At 44.5% G+C, this 11,935-nt stretch overlaps 1 protein-coding gene across 1 annotated transcript in view; it reads right to left on the reverse strand.

Annotated features, from left to right (window-relative positions):
* Window positions 1-519: 519 nt before the first annotated feature.
* Window positions 520-11,935, reverse strand: part of LOC142467270 (importin-8-like) — a 17,154-nt gene continuing 5,738 nt past the window's right edge. The window contains exons 3-8 of the mRNA XM_075572748.1: window positions 9,094-9,191; window positions 8,619-8,714; window positions 5,047-5,267; window positions 3,237-3,442; window positions 2,027-2,215; window positions 520-749 (exon numbers count right to left, since the gene is read on the reverse strand). Coding sequence (XP_075428863.1) covers window positions 604-749; window positions 2,027-2,215; window positions 3,237-3,442; window positions 5,047-5,267; window positions 8,619-8,714; window positions 9,094-9,189 — 954 coding nt within the window. The 5' untranslated portion in view covers window positions 9,190-9,191 and the 3' untranslated portion in view covers window positions 520-603. The remainder of the gene's footprint in view (window positions 750-2,026; window positions 2,216-3,236; window positions 3,443-5,046; window positions 5,268-8,618; window positions 8,715-9,093; window positions 9,192-11,935) is intronic.

Raw genomic sequence — 11,935 nt, forward strand, 5'->3', positions numbered from 1 at the left:
GCTGAATACACAAAGTCCTAAATCTCATTAATGGTTTTACTGGTATATACACATTTTTGGATCATGATTGAATTTATTTACACGTAATCACATCAACTATATAATTTGTAGATATATTTGAACACAAATATTTCCCATTCATTTATCACAAGAAAATCACAAGTTATTTCACATAGGAAGCGCCTGTTTGAGGTTTCATATATGTATTTTGCCATTGTGGGAGTGACTGACGTGCATTAGAGAACCGAAAGCATGGTGGAGATGAGGAAAATCTGCCGGGATGAGGACATTTAAATACAGAACCGTATCCTGCGGCGCTCAAAAACTCAGTGACAAAAGTCAAATAGACATTTAAAGTCTTAGTGATGCAGACATAATGCACAAAGATTCGGGAAAAATCCCTTCTTTGGGTGCATAATCGTACAGCTCTGGAAGGGATTTCCCCCGAAACGTTGTGCATTATATCTGCATCATTAAGACTTTAAATGTCTATTTGACTTTTGTCACCGAGTTTTTGATCACTGCAGGATACTGTTCTGTATTTAAGTCTAGGGGGCGATATATGCTGGGATTCTCACTATCCTGCTAGAGCCCCAACCCCCATCATCTTTGGCTCCTTTGAAGTGACTGACCTGCTGCATTCTTCCTTTGCTCGGCCATTGAGTAGATTTCATGCAGGTGTTTCTTCTGATCATTACTTAGCGGGGCTGTCAGCGAGTGATACCACGAGAGATCTTGGCCCTGCACCCCTAAACAAGACAGTCTCATCACATCCATGCGTATGTACAGCTTATAACAGTCTGGAAGATGCATGCCGTGGAATGTCCCTTTTACTAGGACATTGGCAGGCTGTATTTCACAGCTTCTCGTGAGGCCAATATCCCTGATGCCCATTACTAGGTGCTACTTTTGTTCGAAAAGCATCACCTGGGTGATTTAAATGTCACTGAGTATATTTCACAGTGAAATCAGGCAAAGACTCCTTCCTCTCTGGGGTTAACGCCTGGACCGTCCTGTCACAGGGCTGGATCGGGCGCTCACACTGCTGGGACTCACTACCTCCGTGAGTAGGCGGGGGCCGTGGATCACCTTGGTGTGCTGTCAGATGGGACCGTCCTGGGCGTCTTCCAATTTTCTCCTTCGGTTCACCTCCAGAGTCGCCGTATTGCAGCTTGGAAGGGTAGCTGGGACGGTCTAGGCGTTATCCCCAGAGAGGAAGGAGCATGCAGGAGCTGACAGCCAGCAGCATTTAAGGCTACCACCTTTCTCACAGGCAACTCTGACCTTTACACACTTTTACCAGTTCAGCTATATGATATTTAGCAATATCACTTTTAACAATTGTTTATGTATTTAATGTATGTTTTTGCATTAGTAGTGCACCATATATGTATATTTTAATTACTATTGACCACTCACTTTGAAGGTGAATATAAAGTTGATTCCATTTTTCCATTGCGCCTCCACTTAATTTCTTTTTCTAAACTGCCCTTAAAGCCCGACATGCCCTAAAATATTTCGCTGTGCCGTCTTCTCTAAATACCATGGGAGCGATGTATCAAAGCAATTTTGGAGCAAAATGTAAGCATGGTTTCCATCTTGCACCTGCATGCGTCAATGCATCAAGCACTTTGCTCTTCGTCTTGTTCCATGGGCTTGTTTGATACTTGGGAACTGACAGTATGAGATACATAACTCAGAATATAATGAGATGTGTCAAATTCTGCACCTCCATGTCTCACCTCTTCTCCCTTTAATCGGTGTAAAACGAAAAACAAAAATGTGATAGTGGTATAAGCTTGTGCCTTCTAATATTCTGCACCAGATGTAAGAGACGATTTCTTACATTTGTTTGATGCAGCTACGCTCCAGCAAAATGGCACAATGTGTCAGAACTTCTTGCCAACAAAATTGCTTTTATACAGAGCTCCTCCGGTCTCTCTCCTCCAAGCCCTTTAATTAGAAGAATTTCCCCACTTAACCCCACTTTCATTTTTGTGCCGAACCACACTAAAAAGTAACGTACTGAGCAAAGCTTCTGTAAAGAACTGGTATTCATCAAGGGCATCTACAGAGTCCAAAGGAGTACTGAATCCCTCCAAGGCAGTCTCCTCCAGAACTTCATCGTCCCAGTCGTCCTCTTCCTCTTGCCCGAGGTTCTCCTGCATGGCCTGACCTAACCCGTTTCCTTCCTCCTCATCACTCGGAATTTCCTCTTGAAAAGCAGAAAGCATGTTCAGCATGTTTACAGCCCGTCACCAAGGGAGAATTGCAGCTCCTCCGACACACACACACACACACACACACACGTAAGACCTCATGCAACACAACACTATGCATACACATATATTGTGTTAAATTCGACTCATACCAATGTTTTATACACACACACACACACACGAAATGCCATCTTTCACAATGGTTTCTTCTTGCAGTAACAGACACACATTTTGTATACACAAATCCCAAACTCCATCTCCTGGAAAGAATGGCACATACGTGTTACAAATATTGCTGCAGCTACACGAATGCAATCCCGATATATTTATTTCGCAGAATTTTTTTAAATGATAGTTTATTCCCTGTGAATATTTTGTGTGTTAAAATCGAGACATGGTCTTTTTGTGATGCTCACGTAACACTTGTTTTAATATGACCATGTATTCTTTCTATGCGAGTGCTGTAGGGGTGTTAAACTATTTACATAAGCAACAGAAAAACACACTACCAATGTACTGTATATCCTTTGAACCCTTCTTTGTTTTCCCTGTAATGCTACATACAGTACAACCCTACAAATCGATCCCTAGCCATGTCTTATTAATATGCTTCTTTTAACATGCAGGATGAAGCCTGCAATTCTCTATTGTAATGCAACATATAATACCTTTTTGTTCCAAATAGATTATTTTTGTTAGGAGTTACATACAGTGTTTAAAAATAAGAAGTCTGTTGACAAAGGCAAGTTAAAATCCTGAATCCCAATGTGAAGATTAGCTAGTCTTTCCCAGGCTACAAGCTTAATGCTCTATCATTATCTTCCCAATAATTGATGGCTTTATTATTAAAGTGTGCTTAGGACCGAGGACAGAGGATTCTGGGATGTCACAGCTGTGCTTTTTTCCTAATGTTGCAAATATATTACCATCTCAGAACATTCCTGGTATACCAGTCGGTCTCAGTACACCCAGAGCCTGTCTCCCTTCCTGAGAAAGGAGTGAGCCAGAGGTTCTTACCGTTTTCCTCAGTCTCAGTCTTTGGGTCCTGCAAGGATGGCCGCTGGTCAGGCTGCTCACGGCTTGCACACACCTGTCTCAGCCCAAGGAAGAGAAGCAGAATCGTAGGTACAATGAGGGAAACAACAGCGTCGACTGATGGCGGTCGGTTTGAAAGCTCCATCAGAATGCTGAGTCCTATTATACACACTTTCCGGTCATGCAGCCTACAAGACAAGCAGCAGATCATAAGACAGACATGGTGCATAGAGCCTGACAAAAAATACTGCTAAGAAGCTTCTATCAAATTCCCCACATTATCATGAATTACGGCTCATTGGTACAAACCCCAGCACGAGTGGCGACTCATCACATACATCACAAATATCACCATTAGTGATGGCTCAACGCATACAATAGAAGCATTAATGCAGCATTCCCCCTATATTGAGAATCTTTTCTTTGTCCAAAATCTGAACCAACGTGCCTACTGGTGCGGATCCATACTGTTCTTAGCTCCTGGGACCACATGGTACCCGTGATACTTAGCTTTAATTTTACTGGCACATAAAAAGGTAACTGAATCGTCCAATAGGAAGCCACTGTGTCCTGCCCTGATGACATTGATGATTCCTATTTGGTCTGAAGGAGTGAGCCTTGGATGGCAGCCATGTGGATTACACAAAATGGTCCAAACATACAGGTACAAAAATGGGAAATATCTCAGGAACCCGGGGGTTAGGGTTCAGTTACAGCAGGGGTGTCCAACTCCAGTACTACAGGGCCACCAACACGTTATGTTTCCAAGATATCCCTGCTTCAGCACAGGTGGCTCAGTCATAATGACTAAGACACCTGTAAAGAGTAGGGATATCCTGAAAACCTAACCTGGTGGCGGCCCTTGAGCTTAGGAAAATAGATGCCTTGAGAAAGCTCTTTTTTTTTTAGTGCGAAACGCGTTGGCTGCAGGACACACACTGACTGACCCCCCCACACACACACTGACTGACCCCCCCACACACACACACTGACTGACCCCCACACACACTGACTGACCCCCACACACACACACTGACTGACCCCCACACTGACTCACATGCACACACTGACTCACATACACACACTGACTCACATACACACACTGACTGACACACACTGACTGACACACATACATACACACACACACACTGACTCACTTACACAGACTGACACACACACTGACTGACTGACTTACACACACACTTACTGACATACACACACACTGACACACATATTCACACTCAGTGCAAATAGCTAATACAGGGGATGTGTGCCGAGCACGCGCATTATAAGTCAAATGTATTTGCGTTTTGTCAATGAAATTGTCTTTTGATTTTTAATTAAAACATCACCAATACAAATACAATTTCTGTGACAAAAGTCAAAGAAGTTTCACTTACTATGCGCGTGCACAGCACACAGAGCTTTTTTTTTCATGGAAAACACACTTTCCCTTTCATAATAGTTTTTTTTTTCAATTTTGGATACATTCAGTAGTGCTCTGTTACTCCTTCCAAATAATCTTATCCCGGTGGCCCTTGAGGACTAGAGTTGCACACCACCTCCACCGTCCCCTACCCCCGAGCTACAGGGACCCTCCAGTTTCAGAGTTTGTTAAATTTTTTTTTTTTAAAACAGCAGAAAAACAAGGTTAAGTAGTGGGGATTGTTGCTTTAAGATGGGCGACAGGTCATAATTTGCAAGAGAATCTTCAGTACACATCACAGCGACACGATCAATGCACACATGTACCCTCCATATATGAAGTTCTGAAACGGTCAGCTTTACTTGCCCCAGGAAGCAGTCTGTATCATTCACCCACTGATTGACAAACTGTGCAGTGATGGGCTCGGAGCTGTGAGGGAAGCGAATTTGTTCCAAGGTGTTCAGGAGCAGAGCTGGGTTATAATACAGAGATGCAATGACCACCTGCAGGCACATGGTCCGCAGCTGACTGGACTTAACGCCTCGTGTTAATCTCTCCAGCACGGCCTCCACGAAGAGTGGGATACACTAAAGAAAAAGACACGGCCACTCAGCAAATGCATTAAAGACTTCCAGGGTAGCAGTGGAACAGAGAGCCCAAAGAGCTATTCGAATGCAAAGATTAGGAATGTCTTCTGGTATATGTGACCCATCTATTATCATTATCACCGAATAAAGCGCCAACATATTCCACAGCGCGGTACAATGGGGGAACAGGATGATATCAATGACAAACAGAATAACAAACCAAATACGGACAAAAAAAGCACAAAGAAATACAAAAAGGTGATGAGCGCCCTGTTCCTCAGAGCTTAGAATCTAAATGCTGAAAGCCAAATGTGGTAATAAATGAAATATTACCCAGCCATATACACACCTGCTCTCGCCCACGCCTCTCTGCCACCTCTTCCCCTGCTAATTGTGTTAATACTGACTAACCTTTAAAACTCGCCTCACAAATCAAGCACCCCAAGAGCCTGCACTCACGGCTACTGTCCCACACCCACAGTCACTCCTACCAACCATTGAATCCAAGCACTGCCATCTACAGCACTTATTTCCTCATCTGCTATCTCTGCAAGTCTGCCAACATCGCATTTAGATTGTAAGCTCTTCAGGCAGGGATTTACTTTCCTATTGTCTGATTTTGCTGCACTTATTGTATTATTATAATTCCCTGTACTGTATTCTTTGTGCCGAGTACACTTGTAGCGCTATATAAATAAAAATAAACATACAATTACATATATCACAAAGGTTTGGTCCTGATGAACTTTAAAGTGAACTAATGCCAGTGACATGTTCAATGGGTTATGTAGGGATGTCTTAGTTTGCTTTCCCTTCGCTGCAGCGTGTCTCCAGAGGGAGTGTTTAAAAGGTTCCGCGGCGGCCCGACAGCATAGGGCGCCGCCATATTGTTGCGCAATAGTTAGGGGCACTGTAAGAGCGGCGAGAGGTCGCGCATGCGCAGTGCGCGAACGGCTGGCCAATAAGAGGCTCAGCCAGTAACTACGACTCCCAGGAGCCTTAGCGAAGTCACCTGACGCCAGGGAGCGAATAGGAGGGCGGAAAGGTAAGTGTGGGGGAGAGGCCACGCTAGTCAGAGGGCACCGGAGGAGCAAGGGGACAGGTAGTGTGGGTGCAGGGGGTTTCGTGACCCACCTGCATAGGCTAGATCTTCCCCGTAGGCCCCAGGATACTCCCTGAGTCACCGTAGATTGTGGTGCTGCAGGGACGCCCTGTAGTGATAGCTACATCAGCCCTTACTGTATAGCAGATAGGGACAAAGTGTGCGGAGCCGAGGTTGGTGCTAGTCGTCTGGGACCAGGCTGCTGTGCATCGTGAAATCGTGAGAGACTGCGCTGGATCGGCGGATCCTTTTTGAAGTTGTTACCGGTCACCCCAGTGACCGGAAGGTATTTACTAAAGTGCACCAACACCGGTCAACAGGCGCTGATCCCGCCTTAGGGAACACTCTTTGGGGACACTAAGTGGAGTGGCCAAAGGACTGAGCCTATATACATAATTACAGTTACATGGACACGGTGTGGGGGCACACGGTTACAGGACATTGACATTTCTCCTTATGAGAGTGGCCAAGCCACCAGGGTTATATATATTAAGTAGTTGGTTGATGTGTTACATGCGTTCTTGTCATAACTATGCCATAAGAGTCAATCAGAATTACAGTAAACAGTTACAATCGTATGTGTGTAGCTATTGTTCTTACCCAAGGGAATCTTACGCAATGGGGATCCTGGGTAAGTGGAGGCGCTGCCAATAAGAAAATTGTTACCCCAGGCTCCCAGCTAGCGGAGGCCCAGATCTCCTGGAGCCAACAGGTGTGTACAGTACCCGTAGTTACTCTAGAGCACTAGAAAGAGGGCTACAGTTACATCTAGTTGATTGATGCTTTTTTACCCAAATATGACACCTTTAAGTATTTTTAAATACTGCTTCAGTTAGTGTGTAAACTTGGTGATCTGAGACCTGGGAAAGGTGTGATTTCCTCTGGCTGCACCCTTTTTTCTCGTGGCCATGTGCAGCAATTGCTAGCACAGCCAAAGCCCTCTTCTATCTCTTATAACGTACGTATGCATGTCTTTATTTGTATAGCGCCCCCATGTACATACAGTAGCGCTTTACAGCAGCAATACAAATAGCATAATTGGATACATAAGAATAAAATATGACATTAGGAAAGGAGTCCCTGCTCCGAAGAGCTTACAATCTAACTGGCAAGTAGGAAGAACCTGCAGACACAGTAGGAGTGTGTTATGGTAAGTACGACTGCAAGGAGGGATTGTAAATGTATATGAGATGTATAGTACTAGCCAAGGGAGCTACCCAAATACTTCATTAAGGGGGCCTGTATGAAGATAGGCATTAAAGGTGGAGAGAGCCAGAGAGAGACAGTGTGGTATTGAGGGGAAGGGAATTCCAGTACACACACACACACACACACACACACACACACACACACACACACACACACACAGTGGGTAAAACACAAAATAACAGGTGCATTACTCCACAACCCAGAATCCTTATTTATAAAGGACTAGGATTTGACATGTTCCATAATTATAGGGAATACATGGGCAAATAACAGTTACAAGCACATATCTTCTGCGAAAAGGTTTTAGATTCATGACTGCTGTACAATTTATTCACCAATCTGATAAAAGTGGAAAGAAGCCAAAAAATCTTTCAGTACACACACGCAATAAAATCACAGTAAAATATATATATACTGTATCTACCAAACATATAATAGAGTCACTGCATGTTAAAATAATTAGTTTATTTTTATATCCATGGCAAGTTTGAAATCTTTACGCTTCTAACAGAGAGAGCAAACTTTGAATGCAGATGGAAAAACGGCATGCGAAAAATGTCTAGAAATAGTACGTAATTAACAGCTCTGGATAACAAACCTAACCATGAGAAATGGGGGAAGAGCAGATGGGGGGGGGGAATGAAAAAGAAAATGAGACACAGAGAGAGACAGAGTGACGAGAGAGAGATAGATACAAAGAGAGAGAGAGAGATCGAAAAACACAGAGAGAGACAGAGAAACACAGACAGACACACACACACACACACACACACACACACACACACACACACACACACACACACACACACACACACACACACACACACACACACACACACACACACACACACACACACACACACACACACACACACACACACACACACAGCTGGCTAGGGTTAGTGTTTAATTGTAATATAGTGTGCTAGAGAGGAATCTGTGAAAATATATCCGAAAAAATGAAGTATGGACAGCATGTCTCAGAGTGGGGGGGGGGGGGGGGGGGTAATGAGCCTTAGCAGCACCCAGTTCCAAATTACCTGATCAATTCCTCGGCCTTTGCAGTGCAAGACAATGACCTCCAGGAGCTTTGCTGCGTGGCACTCGGCATCTTCCCCGGCTTCCCCTGTCAGTACCTGACACAAAAGGGGTGGAAAAGAAGCACCACTAGGCTACACCTCTTCCTCACCCCCTTCAACCTCCCACTGCTGCCCTAAGCCCCTTCTTGCCTTACAACCAAAATGACAGTTCACCAGAGCCCCACCCCCTCACAAACACACACAGTCTCTGCCCTTACACCGCAATTGCAGGACCCTTCAGGATCCAAGTATTGAGCCCTCCAAAAACAATGTCTAAGCAGACTGCTTGCAAAGCTTAACTGAATGGTGGAAAACATTACTTGTAACATTCTCTGTTGCTCAGCCCCCACATGCAATCACAGGCTCCTAATTCCCACCGTGCTCCCACCCAGTGTGTTCTCCTTTCCATTTGTCCAACTGACACACAGCTGCTCACCTTCTTACACATGGTGTAAATAATCTCCAGGTGTTTGGGGCTTGACAGCAGAGTCTCTGTATCTACTGTGATGTAATTGTGAAGAAGAGGCATCATATCTGAAGTGAAAAAAAAAAAGGAGGGTCAATGACACAGGCAGGACCACCACCTGCATCCTGGGCATCCCCACCCTGGGAATCTCTACCCTTGAGCTTATGCCTGCATCTAGGCATGTGCCACCCCGAGCACCCACTGCACCTGATCTACTCTTTGGACACACCCTCATAATGATCTATTCCAGTCACACTCATCCAGGCAGAACGCCAGCCACCCTGACCCTCACCTTGTCCAAGGCTCAGTCACCTCCCCCACAGTGTTACGGTATCCGGCACCCCCTCTCCCCAAGCCTTTTGCCTTTCACACTGGTGATGCGCTGATTGTCCTGGTTTACTCTGTGTGTTGCCTTGTAAATATGTCACACACAGCTGGCAAGTTGAGTTTTTCAAAGCATCTCTCACAAGTGGACAATTTAAAGGTACAATTCCCCCTCCCCCCAGCCCCAATCAAAAAGGTAACCATCACGAAATGAATCTCATTGTGATGCTTATAAAAGATGACAAACCTTATTTCTTAATTTTTCACAACTGTTTTTGATTTGATTTTTAATAGGCCCAAAGCCTACAGTAGTGTACACGCAGCAACCTCTGCCATTTATTCTAAGGCCGCCTCAATAGTAGGTGCGCGCTCGCGACCGAGCGCATTGTCTGTACTTTAAGAGATCCGTGGCCTGCAATGTTGCACTATGGTGGCGTGCCCGTGATGTCACGTGAGCAGTTCGCCCTCATTGGCTGAACCGCACACATAACCTGGCTGTCGCGCTGCAAATTCAAACAAGTTTGTCTCGCCATGCATTGGCCGCCTCGGCGCAAACGATCTATGGACACGCGCATTGGCCTCCAGTTGTTTGTATTTGGCGCTCGCGCCATCGGATCCACTATGGACGCGGCCTAACTTGCTCCATCCCGCCATAAAGCACAGACCTGTTTTAAATGCCAATGTCTGAGGCTTCTCAACAAAACTATTATCCCGAGCCTCTCAGATAAGGGTCTTCGAAAAAACGTTGTTTTACAAAGGGGGGAAGGCTTTGCAGCCAAGCTAACTTCGGTCCTAGGCTCTTTTTTTTCTGGGAGTAAAACACAGTTTAAAGATCAATGAGCAAGGGGGAAAAAAAAGTAGTGAGGTCAAAACATGTATATCCTATTGTACAGTATAGACACACACACACACCTTTACATTTAAGTTCACTAAACCCTTATTAAAAAAAACAAGGTAGGGTAAATTTATCTGCTGGTGAACCCTAGGACTACAGAGCTCCTCAGTCTATTAGATGCGAGTGTATACCTTAACGGATGTTATTGCATCACTGAGTCACCCTATGGTGAGAGGAACAGATTTCAAAAGGACCGAGCACTACGACAGAGACAGAGTTTGACAGGAGATAAAAAAAGGGGCCCACTCAATACACCCAATTTCCAATCTGTTGCAAAACATCAGATCTTATTTGTTACTCGACAATTTTGAATTCCCTTACTGTAATACCCTCTCTGTTAGGAGGCTATTCCACAAATACACCACCCTTATTCGTGACGGAGCGCTTCACATTTCCTCTAAACCTGCCTGAACTGTGTGCTCTAAAATAGGTTTACCTCAACCTTCACACACAGTATTTGAACGTTTCAGTAACCCCCCCACCCACCCCCCTTTCTTCGTTCTCTCCTCCAAGTTCTAAATGTTGAGGTCCATGAGTCTATCCTGATACGTTTTATGTAGACCAGTGGTGCTCAACTCCAGTCCTCAAGCCCAACCCAACAGTTCAGGTTATCCCAGATTCAGCACAGGTGGCTCAGTCAGTCCCAGCTTCAGCACAGGTGGCTCAGTCAAAGACTGAGCCTCTGATTGAGCCACCTGTGTTGAAGATGGGATATCCTGAAAACATGACCATCTGTAATGTGACGAATAAAGATATATATGATAAAAGAAGACTTTTGGTTTACATCCTTTGATCAAATAATGCCAAGCCTGCTAACCACGTCAAGGTAAGTCTTTATAGCAGGTCCCTACGCTAATACTTATATATATGAATATTTACAGTTGATTGTGTGTGTGTATGTATATATATATATATATATATATATATATATATATATATATATATATTATATACATATTCCCCATTGATTGCTACACTCACAGCACACTGCACACACACTGCACACGCTGCTTTATTTCTTTAGATACCCTCTCCCTGCTGCCCCTGACATCAGAGTTCAGACCCGCTGTAGAACATGCGCGGCAGGGCACATTGGTATCCATGACAATCATGGGAAGCCTCCGCAATGCGCATGCGCAGGTTGCGATCGGTTACACTGACAAGGGGATACGAGGTAAGCAGCAGCCCCTACATGCTGATACACTCCCTAATGCATTGGCACATTTCCCCCGTGACAGGGGAGTAACTTAATTTTGATCAGACCTCTGCTAGCGCAGCAATCGTGGCGGAGGTAGCATTTGCATTGAGCAGGACACTGCGCTTAGATGCGCATGCGCAGACAGCCACAGACAGTCCCTCTGTTAACCTGCCATATACAGAGGGGTTGCTATGGATGCAATACACAGCTGTGTGATCAGTTAAGCAGTATGGAGGTATCATATGTAAGCTTAATCAACAACGTCAGAGCTGCAGGTTTTTTGTGTTTTTTTTAATTGGGTGATGGTGATTGGTTAATTGATTCTGTGTTTGAGAGATATATATATCTATATATAGATATATATATATATATACATATATATATATGTGGTGAAC

The sequence above is a fragment of the Ascaphus truei genome, chromosome 16 (genome assembly GCF_040206685.1).
Source record: "Ascaphus truei isolate aAscTru1 chromosome 16, aAscTru1.hap1, whole genome shotgun sequence".
NCBI lineage: Eukaryota > Metazoa > Chordata > Amphibia > Anura > Ascaphidae > Ascaphus > Ascaphus truei.